Here is a 25,793-nt window from a genome sequence, read left to right on the forward strand (position 1 = left end):
TCTGCCCATTTCTTAACTGGGTTATTTGTTTTTTGAGTGTTGAATTTGATAACTTCTTTGCAGACTTTGGATACTAACCCTTTATCAGATGATCATTTGTAAATATCTTCTCCCATTCCATAGGCTGCCCTTTAGCTTTGTTGACTGTTTCCTTCACTGTGCAGAAGCTGCTTATCTTGATGAAGTCCCAATGGTTCCTTTTTTATTTTGTCTTCCTTGCCTGTGGTGATGTGTCTAATAAGAAGTTGCTATGGCCAAGGTCAAAGCTTTTCTGCCTGTCTTCTCCTCTAGGATTTTGATGGTTTCCTGTCTCACATTTAGCTCTTTCATCCTTTTTAAATTTATTTTTGTGTATGATGTAAGAAAGTCATCCAGTTTCGTTCTTCTGCATGTTTCTATCTGGTTTTCACAACACCATTTGTTGAAGAGGCTTTTTTCCATTGGATATTCTTTCCTGCTTTGCTAAAGGTTAGTTGACCATATAGTTGTGAGTCCATTTCTGAGTTCTCTATTCTTTCCCAATGATCTATATGTCTGTTTTTGTGCCAGTACCATACTGTCATGATGACTACAGCTTTGTAATAGATCTTAAAATCCAGATTCATGATGCCTCCAGTTTTGTTTTTCTTTTTCAGAATTGCTTTGGCTATTTAGGCTCTTTTATGGCTCCATATAAATTTTAGGATTGTTTGTTCTAGCTCCATAAAAAATGCTGGTGGATAGGGGTTACACTAAATATGTAAATTCCTTTGGGTAGCATAAACATTTGACAGTTTTGTTCTTCCAATCCAAGAGCATGGAATGTTTTTCCATTTTATGTCCTTTTCAATTTCTTTCATGAGTGTTCTATAGTTTTCAGAGTACACGTCTTTTACTTCTGTAGATTTATTCCTAAGTATCTTATTGTTTTTGGTGCAATTGCAAATAGGATCAATTCCTTGATTTCTTTTTCTGCTGCTTTGTTATTGGTGTATAGAAATGCAACAAATTTCTGAACACTGATTTTATATCCTGCAACTTTGCTGAATTCATGTATGGGTTCTAGCAGTTTTTGGTGGAGTCTTAAGGGTTTTCTGCATAGAGTATCATGCCATCTGCAAAGAGTGAAAGTTTGACTTCTTCCTTGCCAATTTGGATGCCTTTTATTTCTTCTTGTTGCCTGATTGCTGAGGCTAAGACTTCCAGTACTATGTTAAATAGCAATGGTGAGAGTGGATATCCTTGTCTTGTTCCTGATCATAGGGGAAAGGTTCTCAGTTTTTCCCCATTGAGGGTGATATTAGCTGGTCTTTTGTATATGGCCTTTATGATGTTGAGGTATGTTCTATCTATCCCTATTTTGTTGAGAGTTTTTATCAGGAAAGGATGCTGTATTTTGCCAAAGGCTTTTTCTGCATCTATTGACAGGATCATATGGTTCTTATCCTTTCCTTTATTAATATGGTATAACACATTGATGACTTGTGAGTAGTGAACCACCCTTGCAGCCAGAATAAATCCCACTTGATCATAGTGAATAATTTCTTTATTGTACTGTTGAATTCAATTTGCTAATAGTTTATTGAAATAAAGAGCAACTAGGTATATGGAAAGAACTTGAACAAAGTATCAGAAGACATGGATTCTAGTCCTGATTCTGCCACCAAAATATTAATCCTGGGCTTCAGCTTCCACAACAGTTAAGTAAGGAATTGGATTAGGTCATCTCCCATGGCCTTTCAAATTCTAACATTTTTAATTATATGACTTGGAAAATCTAACAAGAAACCATATATATCTGAATGTCTATGTATGCACAAACACACACAGGTTGTATGTATATGTTTAGATAGTGACATCCAATTTTGCTTTCAGTGAAGTATCAAATTTCTCCTTGATTCCTTTAACCTACCCATTATTATATTCCTAACCATTCACTTTCTTCAACCTTCAAAGAAAAGTTTGGTTTGTCAACCAACATTGCTTATCAAATAAGTTTATCCTAATAATGAGAATGCCTTAAATATTAGAATTGTTTTCAAAGTCTATAATCATTGGTCTCATGTTGACCTTTTTAGAATTGTTTTTCATACTGAAAAAGGAAACAGTATTTTTAAAAATCATATCACTAATTATTACTAATATATGTTAATTTTAAACATTAATTTTTAAAAAATCTTACAGTTTACCTTTTCTGCTTGATATCAAGGCACAGTCATGGTATTATACCAAGGACAACCTGCTACCATAGAAATGAGGCTATCACATCACCATGATGTAACTTTTGGCACATGTTGACTCTGACTTTGGCTTCTATGACTACTATTTGCAGTTTCAGTGTACTCTAACCCAGAAGGACAATGAAGCCACAGCCTACCTTCTGTCCTTAACCAAAGCCAGGGGAGCCTGAAGAATAACAGAGCCATTTAATTGTCATCTTAACATTATTTATCCCTAACTTGTCCTGGCAAAAATAGCATAAAAAGGGTATTATTTGAGCAGATGAACATGCTCAGAAAATTTGTTAATAACAATGTTAGGTCAGTCTGAATCATATTAACTGCATGAAAAAAAGTTTATAAAGATTCTTCTATAAAAATTTATAATTATTAAGAACCTTATTATGCTAAAAGATTACATACTAGGCACTTTGGGATATAAAGATGCAAATTAATAAGGGCTTATATCCTGGCACATTATTTTGTTTAATTTCCACAACAACACTGTAGTAGGTAATATCATCCCTTTTTCTAAAGGGGAGATTGAGGCTCACTCAGACAAGTCACAGTAGGTGGTGGGATCTGATACAGCTCAAGCCCTTAGTCTGTCCCTATGCCTGTACTTTCAACCTGTGCTGAAAAGCTGGAGCGTGTGAGGTCATAGGAGCCAGAAAGAGAGAATTGCCAATGGATTATTACCTATACTAAATACTGTGGAGAGGTTGAAAGTGAGGTCTGTGGGGGGTGGGGGGGACAAAACAAGAAAGGAGATTAGCCTGCTGTCACTGGTTACCTTCAAGAACAAAGTTTTCATAGGTAGAGCAAGAACCAGATTGAAAGTGGTTGAGGATATAGAGGCAACATGGCAACATATATAGATTCTCTTTGTGTTCTAAAGCAAAAGAACAAAGTAAAAAAAAAAAAAAAAAAAAGGATGGTATGTAGCATGAGAAGGAAATGCCATAGAAAATCGGTGCTTGAACATTTTGGTCAAAGCAAATGCAACAAAAGGTGTTTTAATTAATTAAACTAGGTCCTGGAAAATGGACCCTCCTACTACCAGGGAAGACGATGAATGAAATCAAAGACAACGTGTAAAAACAAAAAGCAAAACAAAATAAAAAGCAAAAGCTCCTCTTCTGAGCTGGAAGGAGGATAGCCCGAGGGCTGTGATGTCAGTAGAGAAGGTGGTGGGATGATTACCTTTTACGGACATGGGGACAATGGTAAATGAGGGGCAGGACTACGAGAGCCTGAGAAAGGTTCAGTAAGTGAAGGTCTAGAAAAAGAAGCCTGGAGCAGTGTTGAGAACAGAGAAAGACATCAGTGACTAATGTGATTTTACAGCAAAGACTCTCCAGCTTTCTCTCAAGGAGTGAAAGCAGAGAAACTGGGCCAGGGATTAGTTCGCTTATGGGTCACTGGAGTGAGGATGGAGATAAATATTACTGGAATTGGGGCTGAGAAATTTTGAGATCATCGCACTAGAAAAGTATTACTACCTAAACTAGATCCTCAAAGATGATGGCGGGTAGGATTTTTAAGTTCCATGAGCCTAATGTGCCAAGGAACTACTGTTAAATCATTCTTGTTGAAGTAGTGTTTAATTGGAAGGATTTAGGGTAGCCTAGTAAGCAAGGACTATATGTAAACTTTGAAAATTATGCAGACTCTTTAGTGAGGCTCTTTTTTTTTTTTTTTTAACTTTTAGATGTGAGCTCTGGTAGTTCAATGGATTGGGCCTACAAAAATGGAATACCCTACACATTTGCTTTTGAACTTCGTGACACTGGACATTTTGGATTTTTACTTCCAGAGATGCTCATCAAACCAACCTGTACAGAGACCATGCTGGCTGTGAAGAATATCACAATGCACCTACTAAAGAAATGTCCCTGAGACCACTCACGAGTCAGGTCAATCACCAGACAGAGAGCAGATTCTGTGCAAGAGCTACTTGGCAATGGGTGGAAACTGTCTTTAAAGAGAAGGACAACTTCTTAGAATGAACATACCTGTGGACTTTAAAAGCACCTACTTATGCAATTTATGTGGCAATAAAAAATTGGTTAAAAAATCTGAGCATAGCCTATTTTGCTGTAAGAGAAAGCATCCATATTATACCCTTTAGAGTCAAATTTGATTAAGGGGAGGGGGGATATTTTCAAACTCTATTGTCTCAAGAAATGTATAAATCAAGGATTTTACTGCAATAAATCTCCTTTTCTCAATTAAGATCTAGGCTACTAATGTTTAATCATTTGGTTTTCATTTGAAATGGAAACTTTTGAAATGGGAAGAGCTATATTTATTAATAAATATACAACTTATCAAGACCTCAGATTCTTCATATCTTCACCCCCTGGCATTAGTGCATGATATACATAAAAAATATAGCAAGACAGCATTCATGTTTAGACTCTGAGAATACCATTTACAAAAATAGAAGTAAACATTAATTGAGGTGCCAGACAGAGCGTTAAGAGCTTTACACTAATAATCTCATGTATTGCTCAAATACTATGAAGTAGATACTACTATTATCCTCATTTTTCAGATGAGCAAATTGAGACTTAGAAAAGTGATATAGATTTCCATTTCCCGGAATATAACAAGATAGGTATCTGGACTGCTGGAAATAACTACAACTTCTGGATAAAATATAATTTTTAAAATCATCTTTAAAACATCAAACAAAAGTGTAAGAAAATCTCAGGCTAGGCATTAGGTGAAGGCAGGCACCTAGTGAGGTAAGTGGTGCTCTATTATTCTGAGAGCATTTGTCAAGCCAGGTGAGTACAGATTTTGATTTTTATAGTATTTTAGAGAATGGGAGCAGAGAATAAAGCCCAAGGCTACTCCAAGGTGGGAAATCTAATACAGATCCTCTTACCAGAATTCTGGAGTTTCAAAGGGCTATACCTTCAGTGTAAGGCTAAATTACAAATAAACCCCCTATGTAACAACTGAAAATTTACTATTTCAGTTTTGGCAAGAGTAGAGAGGGGAGACACTACAGCTGAATCATAGGTCAGCTTTTACTGGTTTGTGACCCAAATTCAGACTACTTACATGGTCTGATAAACCTCTAGCCAAGAATTTAATTCAGACTAATCCCAAATTGGTTATACCCTCCCAGTATTTGGTAGAAGAGAATGCAAATCCTCTTGGAGGATTTATCTGACCAAGATGCATCATGAGCACTAGGATGAAAAGAGGAGCCTAAAAACTTCCAGAAGGGGGAGGAAAAATGATCACAAAGGAATGAGGACTACAGTAACATTAAACTTCTCTATAACACCAGTGATGTTTGAAGGCAATGGAGAAATGCCTTCAGAGTTTTCGGAGAGAAATTCTATCCTAAAAATCTATACCCAGCAAATGATCAATGAAATCCAAAGGTAGAATACAAACATTTTCATAAAGTTGAGCTCCTAAATTGTTAACCTTTCTCAGGAAACTCCTGAAGGATATGCTCTACCAAATTGAGGGAGCAAAGCAATAAAAAGATGTAGGATCTCAGAAAATAGGAAGCCCCATGAAGGAGAAAGGGGAAAAAAAAAATCTCAAGGTAATGGTAAAGGGAAAGTCCCAGTAATAGCTGTATACCAGGCTTAGAGAACCACCAAGATAGAACAGGAGAAGGAAAGCTGAAGACTTAGATGAATTTCTCCAAGATAAACACAAAACAGGACACATGTTCAGAAGCCATTTTTATTTGTATCAGTAAATCTGGGGATGAATTAGTAATAAAAGCACAGCAACCAAGTAAACAACGACAAAATACAGTTGTCAACTCTGGTGAAAACAATGAGCTATAGAAGAGAAGAAATATAATTATAGTATACTATATGACTTAGCTATAACCAATACTTACATAGTTAAGATAATATTAGCCCTAAATATGGATTTAATGAAGAACTATAATATATTTGAAAGAGAGGAAGAAGTAATATATGTGAAAGGAGGGGTATAGGAAAGCTAAATCTTCATCTGCCTTGGCTTGAAGTCAATAGACAACATCTAAAACTGAAAGAAGAAAAAAAATAAACTAATATCCGAATATGCATGTTATTTAGACATAAGAAAGTAAATTCTGGAAGAAATAAGATTAAGAATTATTGGACTAAGGAGAGGGAATTAGGAGTAAAAAAGGAAGGAGCAGAGGACTGATTTTTTTAAATATGTTATTTATTTATTCATGAGAGACACAGAGAGAGAGAGGCAGAGACACAGGCAGAGGGAGAAGCAGGCTCCATGCAGGAAGCCTGATGTGGGACTCGATCCCGGGACTCCAGGATCACACCCTGGGCCAAAGCCAGGCACTAAACTGCTAAGCCACCCAGGGATCCCCAGGACTGATGTTTTTAATATACACCTTGTCATTATTTGACTGGTTTTGTTTTTGTATTTTTATTAATTATGCAGATATCACACAAAGTATATTCCTTTTAAAGGAAGAGTGGGTTTTTTAAAAATATTTTATTTATTTATTCACGAGAGACACAGAGAGAGAGAGAGAAGCAGAGACACAGGCAGAGGGAGAAGCAGGCTCCATGGAGGGAGCCTGACATGGGACTCGATCCCGGGTCTCCAGGATCAGGCCCTGGGCTGAAGGCGGCGCTAAACCACTGAGCCACCCGGGCTGCCCAGGAAGAGTGTTTTTGAAAGTGAACTCCCAACTGTTCACCACCCAGTCTTTCTGATGTTTATAAAATGTGCATTATTTTGATAAAAAATTTTAAATTTAAAAGAAATATTAAATGAGATTATATGTGGAATGCTTAGCACAGAACCTAGAATATAGTACAAAATCAAATATTAATTTTTCAAAAAAAATTTGCTTTACAAATCTAATATATCTTTTTATCTTGTAGTCCCAGTTATAGGAATGGATCTCAGGCAGATTTGAGGCAAAGTCCTGCTAAGAAATAGTACACGTGGGAATTTAAACTTCAATTCACCCCATCTGCCAGTAAATGCTCAGAAATGACTTAGAGGTAAGGGATTATTTTACACTAGTTATTTCTACCCATAGAACAGGTGAAAACCAAAGTATCCAGAATAACCAGAAGGGCCAGAAGCTTATGAAGACCCCCAAGAATGGAAAGGTGCTGCTTCTCAAAGGACCTGAAAAAGATGCCCACAGGCACCTGGTGTCATCTAATGGCTTCTTGGACCCCTGACACCAGGAAATTCCCCTTTGATTTGGAGCATGCTGTGTAACCCCTGCTGTCTTAGCTCTCTCTGTCTAGATCCTTTGCTGGGGTCTGTTGATGCCTTTCTGTCAAACATTACCACCCTTGCAACAACCAAAAATTAAACAACTCTTAAACACTCAGGGCAAGGGGAGAATTTACAGATAACTCCCAAAATTAATCTTTTATTATATTTTTAATTTCCATCTATTCCATTCCCTATGTAATAAGGTCAGTTAGCAAGTTAATATCAAGAACTTATATTTATTTTATTTTTCCCTGCCCTTCATATAGTGTAGGTTCTGAGTATCTTTTCAAAGTCAAAATGAGGCCAACAGAAAATATACAATCTGAATAATCCACAAACTAAATGAATATATAGTTTCTTTATTATCCACTTATCAATTCAAAATGAAATTTTGCCTTTGTGAACCTCATGTAAATTCTTTTTAGTGATTACTCTCACATTTCTATAGCACTGTATATATTTTACAGCTCAAATTCTATAAGTGGGTATTTTAATATTTATAGGCTATTTTCATTTTTAATATTTTAAAACTAAGTCATAAAATGAACTGTTGGATAATGTACGTTCAAGGCACTCTGCTAGGTGCTATGTGTGAGGAAGGGTGCTGAGAACAAAAGTGTTTTATTTATATAAATGCTTGCTTAGGAATGTAAAAATTAACTTCAAACTAAAAACGGTGCCTGCATTTTTTTTAATTGTTTAGCAAGAACCTCCCCCTTTCCTACTATGATTAAAAGAAATTTTATAGATTCTGGTTGAGTTATAGCTTTCAGATAGTTTTAATGAGTATATGAGTTTCATAGGGCTGGCATGAGAAATTTCCACAAACTGAGTGACTTAAAACAACAGAAATTTGTTGTCTCAGTTCTAGAGACTAGAAGTCCAAAATCAAGGTCATGGCCTTGCCCCCTCTGAAATCTGTAGAGAATCATCCCTTGCCTCTTTGTAATTTCTGGTTGGTTGCCAGCAGTTCCTTGGCTTGCAACTACATAATTTCAAACTCAGCCCTCCTCTCTCATAGCCTTCTCCCTGTGTGTCTTTCTGTTCTCACATGGCCATGTTCTTGGAAGGACACCAGCCATATTGGATTAGGGGTCCACCCAACCTCATCTGAACAAATTACATCTGCAATGACCCTGTTTCCAATAAGGTCACATTCTGAAGTACAGGCACTTAGAACTTCAACATCATTTTGGGGGGAAACAAAATTCAACCCATAACAGTAGACAAATATCATGAGATATTGATGTTAACGAGCCTATTTACAGAGCTAAAAAGTGGTGAATCTTGCCTGAGTTCAATCTTTTGTTCTCAAGCTTAACTGTTGGGGAATGCAAACAAAAATAAAGCATATTTTATAAGTTCTAACACTCTCCGATGAGATTGTTTTTAACAGGCTATTAATGGAAACATAATAACCTATTCTTTATATTTAACTTTTTAAATAATAAAATTATAGCTCAAATTATAATTTACTTTCTTAACAGGAAATTTGTTAGTTTTAGGTAGTGTCATATATTACCTTTGCTCTCAATAATTATTTTGAGCCGCTGCATCATAAAATGTATTTACAGCTAAGTTATACTAGATCAAATCTAATTGATTAAATCAGAATTCTGTGCAATGTTAATTAAAGTATGCTTTAGATTAAGCAAAGTAATTACATGAGCGATTGCATTTAATGGAATATTTTCATGAATCAGAATATTGCATAATAAACCTGAAAACAGCCACACTGAATACCTAATATATTTCACAAAACAAATTGCACTGAGAACTGCTAAGACATCTGAATAATTCACATGAAAATAAAGGCAACTTGAAGATCTTCTAAAGAAGGCTCTAACTCCTTATTTCCAATGTGCTGCCAATCCCCTCGCTGTGTTTCTGCAGTTTTGCCTTCTAGGACTGCTTCCTCTACCTCCAGTGGATGCCCTAAAGGAGTTTCTGCCTAGAGCATCCATCCTTGTTCCACCAGCCCAGGTAGGCTTGGTGAGGGAAGGACATCAAATGATAACAAGACATTATAGTGTGCAGACTCTAATGTACTATTTGCCTTATAATTTAGTTATGAGTTAAACTAAGACAATAGCTCTCCTCATAACACTGAAACAGTATGCTCTAAGTTTAAGACAAACTCAAAAGTAAATGCTTCCCCAGTTGGGAAGAATTAAAGGTAACAGGAACACCCAGCCCTTCCACGAAAGTGAGCCAGCAGTTCTGTGTACGTGCTCTGAAAGAAATAATTTGCAACAACCAATGACTGGTGTTAGGTTCAGTTACCGAATTTCTATTACAGCCATACTTTTAGCAGAAGCACAGATCCCTGCTATCCTGGGTAGATAGCACTAATTTGAAACTATATTCAATATTTTAAGGGAGACTGATTTCTACTAAGCAGAAATTGTGTTGCTGGATGTGTTTAGATCCAGCTGTCTATCTCAAGCAATATTGGTCTGAAATATGGAATAAGGTTTTCATTTGGTAGAGCAGCAAACATGAATAGACAATTTAATGGCTTTGTGCCAGGGTCAACAGAATTTCATAAAAGAATGAATATTTGAAACAAGTGTCACTGCACCTGTCACAAACTATCATGGGAGATGTGTAAGGATATCCTAAAGAGGTAGCCCTGAGCTAACCAGGAGTGTTTAAGAATCAACTAATGATTTGTGACAATAATAACTCTGAGTAGAATTTACCACATACCCCCATCAAATTAATTCTGTACCAGGAACTTGAAGTCAGAATAATGTTCTTTCTAGAGCCATAAATATGAACACTAGCCTTTATCTTCCCTTTAAAACATGTGAGTCTATTCCCTTTTATTTATGATCTCTAGCTAAACTGCTTTCATTTAGAAGACACTTTGAGGGGTGCCTGGGTGGCTCTGTCAGTTAAGGATTTGACTCTTGTTTTTAGCTCAGGTCATGATCTCAGAGTCTTAGGATCAAGCCCCCTTCCAGGCTTCACATTCAGGGAGTGGACTGGAGATTCTCTCTCTCTCCCTCCTCCTCTGCTCCTTCCACTGCACATGCACACACTAACCCAAAGTCTCCCTCCCTCTAGCTCTCTCAGATAAAATCTTTAGGAAAAAAAAAAAGACACTTTGAATCACAATCATTTCAACCTCAGCTCTTATAGCAATCTGCATATTTTGTTAAAACCAGTAATTATTTCAAGTAGTTCTTAAATATCACTAGTAAAAGTGTTCCTCCTATGCCTATGGTTAACAATACTGGATTGTACACTTAAAAATTTGTTAAGATGGTAGATCTCAAATGTTCATACCACAATTTTTAAAAAAAACAGCATAGGAAATTTCAAGGATGAGGAAGAGGAAAAGAAGAAGGCAACTTGATAAAGGAGGCACCACACAGAATCCATGTGATGGCAAAAATGGTAAGCAAGTTCATGCTCCAGAAATGGCAGTGGTGGGGCAGGGGCAGCAGCAGGGTCCCTAGTACTTATGGGGAAGCAATGGGGGATGCTTAAAGTCATCAGGACAATTCTAAAGTCTATGGTTGGATACCATTTCCAGAGTCAGCTTTGAGCCAGTTCTCCCATGAACATCTCTATAGAGTAGATTCCTTTCCTGCTTAATCAGCCATTATCAATTTCTAATACATTATATTGAAATTCTTACTGGGTTGCATATGAGAATAATGGCTCAGTTTCCACACTTAATTTTCTATACTCTAATTTTATATTTAGCTTAGTGATTACTTGCTGGATAATATTACTTGTAGATTTTAATCACTGGCTTTTAATTCAAGGTAAGATGTTTGTTTTTAAAATACTAACAAAAGGGCATAAGTACTCTCTTGAAAGACATTTTTAAGATTCCAAATCTAATTGTTCTTCTAAAGACAGGGCACAGGAGTACCTGGGTGGCTCAGTGGTTGAGCATCTGCTTTTGGCTCAGGTCATGATCCCGAGGTCCTGGGATCGAGTCCCACATCAGGCTCCCCACAGGGAGCCTGCTTCTCTCTCTGCTTATGTCTCTGCCTCTCTATCTCTGTGTGTGTATGTGTGTGTGTGTGTGTGTGTGTGTGTGTGTGTGTGTGTGTGTGTGTGATGAATAAAAATAACCGTAAAGGAAAAAAAAGAGCACAATGAAACAAGGAGTATGTTTGGCTTTACCTCTAGAAAAGAGAACAGGTTCTGCTTTAGCAGTTCTGGGTCTCTAAGTCATATTCCAAAGGACTCCTCCTTTAGTTTATTTCTGTATTACAATTATATTGTGAGAATTAAAGAAAGTAACATATGAAGATTATCAGCAAAGGGCTTGAGCCCCACATCATCCATATCAATCAAAATTTTCTAAATTTTACAAATATGTAGTAACATAGGGTAGGGGATGCTGGCAAAAGTTTTTACTGGGGATTAGGTAATAATCTAATCAAAGTATAGAGATATCTTCATTGATTATGGGTAAACACTCGTTAAGATTCTACCGTGATCTTCTTTTCTCACATGCAAGCTACTGGGCCCCTTGTTTCACCAAAAGAAACTCATTTTTTTTCTACAGCACACTACTGACAAAGTAAGTCAACTTAGAGAAAGTTTTTCAAAAAATATATCCTCCAAAAAGAGAAGGAAGGCATTTAAATATAGGCTTTAATGGAGGGAAATAAGCATATTCAGCACTTCAAGATGGTAAAGATTTTATTTTCAAAAGGTTAAACTAACAAGATTAAAATAGTTATTGAGTACATTTACCATTCTATGTATGTGGTGATGAAGCAATCTGCCAAAGAAAAATGCATGTCCCAAAGGAATTCATGCAGGTATCCAAAGATTTATTGAGCAACTACTCTGTGATTGATAGTGTCTCCTGGCAAGGTAATCCACAAGCGAAATCATAAAGAAGGTAAAGTTCACATTAATTCTTTCTCTCTTGGCAACTTCTCCATCTTCTCTGGATAACTAGCATCCTCTATTGCCTCTTACTCCTCAGGAAATCCCCCTACCCCCATTATTATCCCCAGCTGAAGCACCCTTTCCAAATACAGGGAAACAACTTTTTGTTGTTGAACAACTTGGGTTTAAACTGTGTGGAGTCCCCTTATATTTTTTACTGTATAGGACTGTAAATATTTTCTCTCACAGTCTTCTTAACTTATTTTTTCTCTAGCTTTATTGTAAGAATACAGTATATAATACATAAAACATACAAAATATATGTTAATTGACTATGTTATTGGTAAGGCTTCCAGTCAACAGTAGATTATTAGTAGTTAAGTTTTAGGGGAACTAAAAGGTTTGTGAGGGTTTTTTACTTTGAAAGGGTCAGTGCCCCAAACCTTGCCATGTTGATCAAGGGTCAACTGGAGGTCTCAAACTCCAGATTCCTCTCCATACCTCTTCCTGCCCATAATGACCTCTCTGGTGCAGCCTAGAAGGAAGGACTCTCACCTAGCTCTCGAAGGGTATATTAGTCTGCTCAAGCCACCATAACAAAATACCACAGACTGGGTGGCTCAAACAACATTTATTTTCTCACTGTTCTGGAGACTGGAAGTCCAAGATCAGGCATCTAGACAATTCAGTTCTTAGTAAGGCTTCTCTTCCTGGCTTGCCTTTTATTGAGCACATGGGGGGAGGTAGAAGGTGGGGATGGAGAAAGAGGGGGATAAGAGATACAGCGAGAGAGAGAAAGAAAGCACACAAGTGCCCTAGTGTCTCTTCTCATAGGGCACTAATCCTATTGGATAGAGCCCCACCCTGACGACCTCATGTAACCTTAATTGCTTCTTCAGAGGTCTCAACTCCAAATACATCTATACAGAGGGTTAGGGCTTCAACATATGAATGTAGGGGAGGGGAGGACACAAACATTCAGTCCGTAACAAAGAAAATACTGTTAAACACACCACATTATGAAAGAATTTTAACCCTTTTGTATAGAATCCACCTTGTGGCAGAGAATAATTGCCTAATAGCCACAGGAAAGGGGCAGCCCAAGTGGCTCAGCGGTTTAGCACTGCCTTCAGCCCAGGGCCTGATCCTGGAGACCCGAGATCAAGTCCTGCGTCTGGCTCCCTGCATGGAGCCTGCTTCTCCCTCTGCCTGTGACTCTGCCTCTGTGTGTGTGTGTGTGTGTGTGTGTGTGTGTGTGTGTGTGTCTCATGAATAAATAAATAAATAAAAATCTTAAAAAAAATAACCACAGGAAAGAATTTCCAATTCAGGAGGGCAAGGACACCCAGCACCATTCATATAGTGCCTAAGTCCACCCTAAGCCACTGGGTGCGGGCACATTCTCATCCTAGTCTGCACCTATTCCTGCATCTTCAGGGCCAGCTGGAGGGAATCAGTGTACCCCTCCCCTGATGGCTGGACATGCAGTCAGTCACAAACTCTGCTCCTCAGACTTTTAGGCCATGACCCATTTCTGGACCTGAACCATGCCCATTGGCTCTAAGTTCACAATAAGAGGGCCTCATCTCCCCCATTCTACATGGGGAACACAGCCATGCCTGGATTACATTTCAGAGGGTCTCAATTGCTCATGCTCATATACACACAGCAACAGACACATAAGCTTGCATATTCTTGACCTTTACATTTTCCTTCTGTATTTATCTGCCTTTTGGGGATCAATCACAAAAGTGTACAAATTAAATTATTTTACCTTGTTAGTAGATACAGATGGTATTTAGAAATCTTAAAAGATTGCTTTGCTTTTGTGTTTCCGAACACAAAAGAGTCAAGATGTGCAACATTTTTTTTTTTTGGCCTATCCTATTCCCATGTAGGAGTCTGAGCCTCTCTGCTATCTCAGCAGATACCTACCCTAAATAACTATTCATAAACACACACAAAAAATAGAAGTCTTTGGGAAACTTCATTTACCTGATCTGTGCTCCAAGCATTTGTACTCAATTTCCACAATAAATTTTGTCATACCTGAAAACTGGTTTTAGTTTTTTTTTAATACATTATACTTTCCAGTAATCTGACAATATCCCTGGGAATTCAGATAGTAACATCCAGGTGCTACCTGGCTCAATTATTACTTGCTAATTGATATCCAATCATTTGTAAAAATTGAGGCACAGAATATTTAAGTGATTTGAGTATGATTTCTTATCTAATTAGTGGCAAAGCTGAGAATATAATCCAAGTCCTTAGATTTTTTTTAACTTATAGAAATTTTTAAACTATACTACAAAGGTAGTATACTATCATAAACCCCAGGCTCCCAAAACCTAGTTTCAACAATTATCAACATTTTATTTTGCCAAACTTACTTCATCTTTCCTTCAACCTTTTTCTTGTTGTATTTTTTTAAGATTTATTTATTTATCTGAGAGAGAGAGAGAGTGGAGAGAGTGGGAGAGGGAGAGAGAGAATTTTAAGCAGACTCTGTGCTAAACTGGATGGAGCCCAGAGCCTGAAGCAGGGCTCAATCCCACAACCCTGAGATCATGACCTGAGCCAAAACCAAGAGTCAGATGCTCAAACTGACTGCCAGGCACCCCCCTTTTTACAGTATTTTAAAGCAAATTCTAGACATCACATTATTTCACCCATATATACTTCAGTATATATATCTCTCTACTAAACTATTTCTTACATTTTACATGTGTTTGTGGTAGATCAACAATTTCCTAACAGTGGCCAAAGGACTCAGACACCCAGCAAATATTCTAGTACTCTTCTTCCATTTTTTTTCCCTACATACTTTTCACTCTCAAAAGAGGAAATTCGAATCAATTTTAGTAGACCGATAAAAAGAAAACTAGGAAATAAAAACCCAATAACCTTTTTATAATAAAAATTAAAAATATAAGTTTCAAAATTACTTTAAAAAATTTCACTATGTTCCAGTTCTATAAAAAGTACAAGCAAATATCCCTTTTATCTTCCTCCAAGAAAACCAGTTTCATGGTCTGGTGTGGAAATTCCATTCTGGGTAAAATCCTAAGGTTATATGAAGGTTGTGTATATATACAATTTGCTACAGGAATTGTGGTGGTGTTTAATAAAATTCATGAGGTTTTCATTTTGTTTAATATTTATTTGGTGTTTAATTTAGCAAAGGTTCTCTGATGTTCCTATTTTATTAGTTTATCGAAATTTTAATTCTATTCTAATTTTAATATGGAATTTTTAACGTCACATATATTAAAAGGCAATCCATTGACAACAGAGGTACTTACCTATAGAATGGCTATAAAACCTGGCAACATAGGCAACTATATATAATAAGTGGTTTCTTGATATTGCATGACAATACATGATATTTTTGATGTGTTGCCCCTCATTGGTCATGCAGTTTAGTGTGCTGGACAGAATGGTAATGAATAGGATACATTAACATGGTATTTCTAGCAATCCTTGCACATACATCTGTAACATATTGCCTCTGATCAGTTCTCAGATGTGATCCCTGGACTCAGCAATGCCTGGGGATGTTAAAAATATAAATTTTCAGGCCCTCACCCCAGACCTATCAATCAGAAAGTTGGACTCAATAGTCTGTTTTAACAAGCTCTGCAGGTGATTCAGATGCAAGCTTAAGTTTGAGAAACACATGCTCGGATTTTGTGTGTCTCTGATTTTCCCTGAAAACAAACCAATAAACAAAATCCTGCTTTTCGGGATCCCTGGGTGGCGCAGCGGTTTAGCGCCTGCCTTTGGCCCGGGGCGCGATCCTGGAGACCCGGGATTGAATCCCACGTCGGGCTCCCTGCGTGGAGCCTGCTTAGCCCTCTGCCTGTGTCTCTGCCTCTCTCTCTCTCTCTGTGTGACTATCATGAATAAATAAATAAAATCTTTAAAAAAAAAAATCCTGCTTTTCAGTATATCCCAAGCAGAGGGTTGCCAGATTTAGCTAAAAAAAAATATAGGACATCAGTTAAATTTGAATTTCAGATTTAAAATGTTTTTAGTGGGATCCCTGGGTAGCTCAGAGGTTTAGCGCCTGCCTTTGGCCCAGGGCGTGATCTTGGAGTCCGGGACTCAGTCCCACATCAGGCTCCCTGCATGAAGCCTGCTTCTCCCTCTGCCTGTGTCTCTGCCCCTCTCTCTCTCTCTCTCTCTCATGAATAAATAAAATCTTTTCTAAAATTAATTAAATTAATTAAATGTTTTTAGTAAAATTATATCCCTTGTAGATATGTCCTGTATATATGTGTGTGTGTGTGTGTGTGTGTGTATGAAAGGGATATAGAAGTATCCCCTTGCATAGTTATACTAAAAGATTTTTTGTTGCTTGTCTTTTTCTTTTTAAGATATTTTGTTTACTTATTTGAGAGAGAGAAAAAGAGAGAAAGTGAGAAAGTGAGAGAGGGAATATGAGCAGTGGGGACAGGCAGAGGGAAAGGGAGAAGCAGGCTCTCCACTGAGCAGGGAGCCCAATGCGGAGCTCGATCCTGGGATCATGACCTTGAGATCATGACTCTGGGATCATGACCTGAGCCAAAGACAGATGCCTAACTGACTGGGCCACCCAGATGCCTCTATTTGTGTTTTGATATCCACATTGAACTTTTCATTCTGTGCCCTCAGTTTTTCTGGCATCCATACTTGAGTGTTTTGATCTAGCCAGCGTTTGTCACACTCCACAGGGCTGTGTCACCTCACCCAGTTTTAGAAATTATCCTACTAGTCCCTAACCACTCTGGGGTCATGTGGTAGTTGGTCTCTGAGTGAGATGCCTTGCCTGTCAAGAGTAATACTAACTGGTGTTCATGTGACATGGTCAAATGGGGAAAAGAGTCCCTGTAGATGGAAATATTGGGTGTTGGCTAAAGACAAAAGCTAAAGAAATATGTACTAAGTCTCATCTAACTAACTTGAGTTCATGAAACATAAAACCAATTTTTCTCTCTGTTCAAAGAACTTGATCTCATGCAAAATTCTGGATTTCTAATAAGAAATAATTATGGATAAAAATGTTTTTATATGCCTTAACAGAGCTGCATGCTACTGATGAGTCCTTTCCTTTAACTGTCTCAACTTAGGCAATTAAAACTAAGTAAGTTTGAAATCTAAATCTTACCTGAATTACTTTTATACAGTCATCTCTTTTTCATTTTTTGAGCTGCCATCCTGTGTACTTTTTAAATTTACATAAAATATATAGATTTTAAATACGCAATTCAATGAGTTTGGACAAACATAAACCTCCACCCCAGCAAGATTTAGAACATTTCTGTCACTTTAGAAAACATCCTTGAGCCCCTGTCCAATTTCCCCTCCAGAGGCAACTACTGTTCTGATTTTTGTCACTGTAGTTTTGTTTGTTCTAGAACTTCAGGTAAATGAAGTTGCTTTCATTTTCATATATTCAAAACATATCTTGCTTTATAGCAGGGAATTTATTATGTGTTTTTATTTTTTCCTCTGAAATTACTGTAAAGCCCTAAAGATAGCACCCCACCTCCTGCCCTCAAAGAGAGGACAAGGATACTGAACGCATCTCTGGTCTACTGAGAAGCGTCAGAACCAGAGGAAGTAACTAGAAGAAGGGACACAAAAGAAGGCTTTAGGTCATGGATCCCTGGTTCCCAAGTCAAGAAGCACTTGGGCCAGGGGACACAGGAAGGGGATGGATGTGAGGGGCACCATGAGAGCATCCAGGAGGCTTGTTAGCCCCTCAACAGGCTGCACAAGGCAGCACCGCCCTTGCCTTCATGGCAATGCCCACCACTAGGCCTCCAGTCATTTAGGGACAAGCGGCAAGCCACTGCCCATATGTTCCAAGATATCTACAGTGAAGCATCCGAGTACCCTTAGGGTGGGAAGGAGCTCCTGTTTCTGTACTTTGAGGACAGCCTAGACTCTAGTGGCATACTCTAAAGGCAGAGGAGTGTAGATGCTCCTGTTCCAGCTAATGTAAGTTAAACATTCAAGTTATTTAATATTTTAGTGCTTTTCAAAGTACCCACTGGAGTAGCATCTAATTATCATTTTAAAAGTCTACTACCCAGACAGGACATAAAATTTTAAATGTCAGCAGTAATCTAATATTATCCTTACAGAAAAAAAATTTGTCTACGATGTTCCCTTTTGCTCCCATTCCTGAGGGATCCAGGGATGAAAGACCATGTAAATCCAAACAGACATATTACTAGCATGGTTCATTTACATAGGTATATACAAATGTTATCATTTGAGGCAAATTTAGAAAAACACAAATAATAAAATGTATTTTACATTTGTACCCCCAAATGTTGATGCTCATCACCTATCGTCACTTCCTCTGAGTTGTTCTCAGACTTCCAGAATCTCTCCAAGGCACATATATTTGCAGAACCTTCTATGAAGACTCCAAAGTCATTCTTGCTCAGTATATGTAAAGTCCGGCCCTATCAGATCTCAAAGACCCTCACCTCCTGCGTATCTGAGGAGGAGCCTTGTAATATTACTCTTAGCACAATGCTTTCCTGTTTCTCTGCTACTGGAGGTTGGGTCCTCTGGGATCCAATCCTAATACAGTGTTTGAGGAGTGAGATGTTTATAAAGGACCAACCCCTGTGAAAAGAAGTAGGCAGAGCAGGGCTGGACTGAGGGAACCATTGAACGGCAATGCAGACACAACACACGTAGCCAGGAGCTCTGGGGCAAATGATGCTGTCCAGGAGAATATCCCCAGCCAGGCCAGATGGCTATGCCTCTATATCCCAGTCTCACCCAGTCACCAGATGCAAGCAGCTCTGGGAAAGACCTTGGGCAAGGCGGCTCTCATGAGCTGAGGCATGCACGAAGGAGCTCACAGCTGCAGACTGCTGACCACACACTCCACAGCTGGACACCAAGTTCTTCCTTGAAGGAACATGTAAGTATCTAGTACAACTATTCTCCAGGTCTGTCAGCAAGAGCCATATGGATTGTTCCCCATCCTCCAAAGCACCATGCTCACCTTTGCCTTACAGTGGATCCATGTGCCTGGAACATTTTCCCCAACCCCCTGCTGCCGGCTCACTCCTTCTGCTTCCACATTCTCATCCTTAGCTAGGCCTTCTCTCACCTCCTCCCTCATAATACTCATCTGACTTATAATTTGCTTAATGCATTTATTCCCTGCTTAAACAACCTCTGTGAGAGCAGAGGCAATGACAGACTTGTTTGTGCTGTATTTTCAGTGTTAAGCAATGTACCACGCACAAATAGTCCATGTAAAATTTAGGAATGGATTAATTAATTTGATATACCTGGTATTTTAGTCTGGGTTCCCCTAGAAAGAGACCCTAAGGCAAGGTTTCAAGTGCAAGCGCATTATTAGAGAAGTGATTCCAGGAAACATTGCTGGGAAAGTAGGGAAGTGACACAGGAAAGAAAGGCAGACAGTTAATTACTCATTAAGACTATGGGCAACAGTTTAATCCTGCTGGGGAAATCTGAGAACTGTCGTTGAACATGTGCCTGAAATTATCCATCCTGGGCACCTGGGTGGCTCAGTCCATTAAGTGTCTGCCTTCAGCTCTGGTCATGATTCCAGGGTCCTAAGGTTGAGTCCTGCAGCAGGCTCCTGCTCAGTGGGGAGTCTTCTCCCTCTCCATCTGTCCCCCCTGCTCATGCACTCTCTCTCTCTTAAATAAATAAAATCTTTTTTAAAAATTATCCATCCAAAAATGAGTGACCACATATTGTGTGATTCCATTTATAGGAAATGTCCACAATAAGCCAATTCATAGGGACAGCAAGTAGATTAGTGGGTTCCAGGGAATGGGGCAGAGGAGGACCCAGAGAAACTATTAAAAGGTATGGGTTTCTTTGGGTAAGGGTAGAAATGTTCAGAATTAGTAGTGACGGTTGTACAATATTGTGACTATATAAAAAAATCACTGAATTTTATACTGAGTTTTATGTTTCATGAACTGTATCTCAACAAAACAAATTATAATAAACAAATGAGGGAGCTGGGATATTTATGCACAAGCTCCACTCATTAGTGAAGGTTGATGGGGAGGGGGGGTAGTTAATTTCTATAGCATTTCCAGCCTGTCATGAGCAGACAAAACAGGCTCGGAGACTAGGGTGGCTTTCAGGCAAAAAGATGCAAATACCAGCACTTTGCAGTTTGGAGTCATGATGCACTGAAGTGGGAAGAATAAGGGGGTGTGAGTAGGGCACAGATTGGGTCTGCTATACTTAAGGAGAAATAAACCTAACCAACCTGACACATTCAAGGATGTGGCGAAAAGAAGATTCACTCAGAAGCCTCCAGCTCCAAGAACATATTTTTCTAAATTTATTCTAAAACATATTGATATATGGATGATATGTTCAGGGAGCCCAATCATCTCAGCTGTGATCCCTAATCAAGTAAATCTGTGGAAGGAGAAAAGAACAGTGCTTTCGGTGAAAAGTGGAAATATAGTAGGTTGAATAATGACCTCCCCAAATATGTCTACATTCTAATCCTAAGGCAGTGTGAATGTTCCCTTTGAAGGCAAAAGGGACTTTGCAGGTGTAATTAGGTTCAGGATTTTGAGAAATTACTCTAAACTTCCCAGGTGGGCCCAATGTAATCACAGTCCCTATAAACGGGAAGAAGGGGCTCAGAATCAGAGGGGAGGTATGTAAGAAGAAGAGCAGATGTGAGGGAGACAAAAGCCAAGAAGTACAAGTACCACTAGAAGATAAAGAAGGTAACAACAGAGGTCCTCCCCCTCAGAGTTTTCAGAAGGAACCAATATGCCAGCAATGCCGATATCTTGACTTTTTACCCCAGTAAAGATTATTGCAGATTTCTGATCTCCACAACTACTGTAGAAGAAAATCTGTGTTGTACTAAACCACTAAATTTGTAGTAATTTGTTTCAGTGGTGACAAGAAGCTAATACATTTTCCCAGATGGGATTTAAAAAATAATAACCATCACTTCCTCCCCAGAATACATTATAAAACTGGAAGGGTCTTAAAATCATAACAAAAATAAAATACTTTGTATCTCTGGTTTTTTTATGTTCAGGGTAGTTAATGTATTTTTTAATATATTAAAATATTCTTATACTTGTCTTATGACTTCTTTTTTAGAATAAGCAAATACTATTTCAAATAAAGTACTTTGTGGGGTTTTTGTTATTTTAATAAACTGAATGTTCCAATTTACCTTTTAGATTTTGAATTTATAAATTCTGCCAAGTAAAAATTCTTCTTAGAATATTGACATGAATAAAAAACAAATGTGGATGAAGTCCCAGGAAATAACATGTTTACAACTCTAAAAGTATTGTAAAATTCAGTGCATCAAATGGAAATATTCCTACCAGCCAATTTCTGAGCATATGCAATGTGAGCTGAAGGGAGCTAACTGCCAGGCATGACAGTGAGTATGTGAGGTTCTTGAAAGTGAGAATGGGACACAGGGTAGGATAAGGTAGCAAAGCTTTAGGAAAAAGGGGTAAGAGGGGGAATAAAGGACCTAAAAGAAGTGAGCTGTTCCAGAGCTTTTTGATAAAATGCACACATAACTTCTCTCCAATTTCAGTATGCTCCACATTATCACCAGATAATAGAAAATAAAATTCAATCATGTCATACTTTTGCTCAAAATGCTCTGAAATTTGTTAGGTTAAAATAAAATGAAAAGCCAAGCTCCATAATCTCAATGGCATGCAAAACCCTCAATGACTGGATGCCAGTCTATTTATTTAGCCTTATCACCACTGTCCCAGGCATGCCAGACTCTTCACTGTTCCTAAAACATCTCTGTGTCTCTCATGCCTCAGGGCCTTGGCAAATAATGTTCTCACTAACTAGAATGGGTCCTTCTTGTCCTCACCAAGTATCTATTCATCCCAGCCTAAATATCATCTTCTCAGTGAAGTTTCTACTGGAAAAAATAATCCATTTTGGGTCCTGAACTCCATTTCTCCACCTTCTTGCCAACGATGCTAGGAATGCAAAGCCCTGACTACTCTTTATCCTAGCCATTTCTCAGTGTTTTATTTGCCGAGAGCAATTTTGAGAGTTGGAGTGGCATCTTGCTTGCCTCTCACTGTAAAAATGGCAAATTCCTTAGCTCTGGATACCTTGCCTATCATATAACTCATAGGATATGCAGGCATTCATCTAAGCCCTTCTGAATGCCCCATGGACTGGGAGAAAGGGGCTTGGGGACTGGTGTTGACATCACGCTGGTGCTACTCATGTGCTATGAGTGATTCAGTCATTTGTCTCTGACCTAGGAGTCTCCTATCTTCCATCAAAACACATGCGACAGTATCAGACTCCCTTGTTAGCTTGCAAGAAGGGTACAATCCCAGATTCTGCACAGACTTTGATAATTCTCCATCTCTCCAGACAGGGTTTGTGGCCTCTTATATCTGTGATCCTGCAATATTTGGTCAAATAGAATGTGATGTTATTACACAAGAGCATGGGTTATGGTACATCGGAGATGTTAAGAAAAATGTCAAAAAAGGAAATATTTCCAGTTCAGTAAAGTTGTCTGCTCTGATAGCTGCTTCATTTTCCCCTAATCAAAGATGGACCCATTTAAATAGAACAGACAAAACGAGACTGTTTTTTCATGTCAGAGATAAGTGTTCTTGAAACAAGTAATGCTCTAAAGACCTGGGAGGATCTGAGTGACAGTATTAGTCTCCTCCAGTCTTTGTTTTTGTCAGCTAATTTGGCCGCATGATCCTATTAACAATTCCTAGGATTTTTTTTTAATCCATTTTTAAAGCATTCTTTAGCCCAAGGAATTTATTTTCTGTTCTTAAGGATTGAAGGTTGAGTCCACATTTCAAGATTTTTGAATAAGATTCTTGTCTGAATTTTGTAAGCTGGGGGGGGCAGTGGGCAGGGGTATAAGCCTTCATTAATTATCAACTATTGTTCTCAGTGATTTTATCATTTTTTTGAAGCCAGGAGGCATTGCAGTATATTAATCAGCTGAAAAATAAATGAATAAATATAATCTTACTTGGTTATGAGATCACAAGAGAAATGGAGAAAATGCTAAATAGCAAATAGAAGTAGCGGTTAGCCCCAGAAGGATTATAAAACAGGCAACTCTCTAGCTAAAGGCAACAGGTTCACATAACAAGATGGAAGCTAGAACTACTCCCACAAATAAGCTACACAAGAAACACATACTTTACTCAATTCAAAACTAGTCAAATGTTTGTACTTAAATTAAGAACTGAAAATTCAAAGCCTCAAATATTTGAGATCAGATTTATATTAATGAAACCTGCATCTTTCAGGGCATGCGCCTGGGTGGCTCGGTCGGTGAAGCATCTGCCTTCAGCTCAGGTCATGATCCCAGGGTCCTGGGATTGAGACCCACATTGGGGTCCCTCCCTGCTCAGTGCAGAATCTGCTTCTCCTTCTCTCTGCTCCTACCCCCTACTTGTATTCTTGCTCTCACTCTCTCTCAAATCTTAAAAAAAAAAAGATGACTTATTTTTCAGATACCCTGTGTGCAGGGCTGAGTTCCTGCTGAAAATGGACCCCTGTTAGAGGTAGGAGTCAGATTCAGCCCCTTAGTCCCTAAAGGCACGGTAACCTGTGAGGTCACACTGAGGTTACAGCCATACAGGTCTGTGCTCCAAGCAACACCAATCATGTTACACTCTGGTTCTAGGCCTCCATCTGTGTGGAAAGGTAAAAAACAAAACAAAAACAAAACATCAGCCAGATGTTTTGCTAAAATATTCCAAAATTTCAATGGCTTGAAAGAACATTGCACATGTTATTCAGTCTTAATCTACATTCCTTAATTTTAATTTACATTTGAAAGTGGGAAACTAGCCCCATGGAAATACCACTAAAGCAACGTAAGAGAGGGAAGATGAGTCTCCTAACATTTGAAGAAAAGGCTAATATACATTGTCCTAACTTTTATTGTGCCTCAAACCAGAATGCTTGATCTGTATTCCGGGGCTCTGGGAGGAGGGTAGCTAATCCCCAGGAGCTCTACCCACATGTCCAGTACTGCTTTTGCTATTGACACTGAGGAGTGGGAAAGGTGCAAGTCACCAATGGCACCCACCTGCCCTTTTTACTGCAAAACTAGAATAGCCTGGTGCCGTCTACTTTAAAATTTCTTGTGCCAATTATAACTCACTCCGTCAACACCTTCATGATAGCTCAGGGACCAGGAGAAATGAAACTATGTTGAACCACTAGCCTTTAATAATTAGAGAACTCTAGATTCAGCTGTGGATGAAAGAGGGGAAATGCTGTTGCTGAAAAACAAAAACAACTCAGGAGGGAAATCACCTGTCTCACACTCCCTCTTTCCCTCTACCTTTCCCCATTCTGCAGGGCAGGCCCCTTTGAGGCTCCAAACTGCTCACCCTGGAAGGTCCCCACTGACAGCTCCTCCAGGAAATATGGGTAGGATTCCAGACTGTCAAGGATGTGTGTTTTGATATGTTCTGTGCTGCAAACTGATCTAGTGGTATGAATCCCAATGAAATCCTCCCCCGTGCCCTCCTGTGTACCTGGGTAATAAGATGAGGACCCCTGACAATCTGAGGGGACCCTAAGTAAATCTGAGGTTCCTGATTCTGGGTTATGCATCTTGAGAAAAACCTTTTTTTAAATATAGTCACTCGAGTTTGAGCTTGGGTTTACTAAATTGTGGCTTTGGGTTTTTCTGGGGACATGCCTTTTGCCTTTTCAAATTGGGGAAATAACTAACAAAAAGGTTTTTCTTAACTTCCTTATTTTTAGTAAAGTAACAGGGCTCAAAAATTAGTCACCTAGTTACTATTCTGCTTAAAGGTTACCTACTACAGGGTGGTACTTCTCTGCGGATTTTTGCATATGCCCCACCCCAGGATAGAAAGGTAGGGGTCACAGAAACAACCTTATAGACCTGTTTGTCAAAAGAATTAGGCTTCCTGAAATCCCTAGATTGGCAAGTAGTTGAGAACATCCCCACTTGCCAGAATATTTCTTAAGACTTATAAGGGTTGGGAATATTTTTATATTAATGGATTCTATAGGAAATTATAGGTAAATCAGCCATTACAAAGAAAATCGCATTTAAAGGGAGTTATAGGGGTGCCTAGCTGGCTCAGTTGATAGAACATGTGACTTTTGACCTCGGAGTTGTTAAGTTCGAGCCCCACATTGGGTGTAGACATTACATAATAAAATCTTAAAAAAAAAAAAAAAGAACAACACAAGAATTATGTATGAAATGCTAATAGGCCAAAAAGCACTGAATTGCTATATTGGGCAATATTTACTTTCCCCAGGTATTTACTAGAATGATAAGAATGATGTCTTCTGAAAGACATCATTAATCTTGGCTAATTTTTAACTACCATTTAAAACTCAATTACCCTGGGGTGCCTGGGTGACTCAGATGGCTAAGCATCTGCCCTTGGCTCAGCTCATGATCCCTGGGTTCTGGGATTGAGTCCAGCATTTGGCTCCCTGCTCAGC

At 38.5% G+C, this 25,793-nt stretch overlaps 2 protein-coding genes across 14 annotated transcripts in view; one reads left to right on the forward strand and one right to left on the reverse strand.

Annotated features, from left to right (window-relative positions):
• Nucleotides 1–4,435, forward strand: part of CPA6 (carboxypeptidase A6) — a 310,860-nt gene extending 306,425 nt beyond the window's left edge. For 2 of the 3 annotated variants that reach the window (XM_077876671.1, XM_077876672.1), the window contains one exon: nucleotides 3,910–4,435. In XM_077876671.1, the coding sequence (XP_077732797.1) occupies nucleotides 3,910–4,097 (188 nt within the window). In that variant the 3' untranslated portion in view covers nucleotides 4,098–4,435. The remainder of the gene's footprint in view (nucleotides 1–3,909) is intronic. The other variant, XM_077876673.1, reaches the window with a different exon arrangement.
• LOC144300534 (uncharacterized) overlaps nucleotides 1–25,793 on the reverse strand; it is a 101,689-nt gene that overhangs the window by 54,308 nt on the left and 21,588 nt on the right. For 2 of the 11 annotated variants that reach the window (XR_013367211.1, XR_013367207.1), the window contains exon 4: nucleotides 23,326–23,987. The exons of the other annotated variants lie outside the window; for them this stretch is intronic. The gene's annotated coding sequence lies outside the window, so the exon portion shown is untranslated. Of the gene's footprint in view, nucleotides 1–23,325; nucleotides 23,988–25,793 lie in introns of those variants that run through there. 11 annotated transcript variants of the gene reach the window in all.

This window comes from Canis aureus, chromosome 28 (assembly GCF_053574225.1).
Source record: "Canis aureus isolate CA01 chromosome 28, VMU_Caureus_v.1.0, whole genome shotgun sequence".
Classification (NCBI taxonomy): domain Eukaryota; kingdom Metazoa; phylum Chordata; class Mammalia; order Carnivora; family Canidae; genus Canis; species Canis aureus.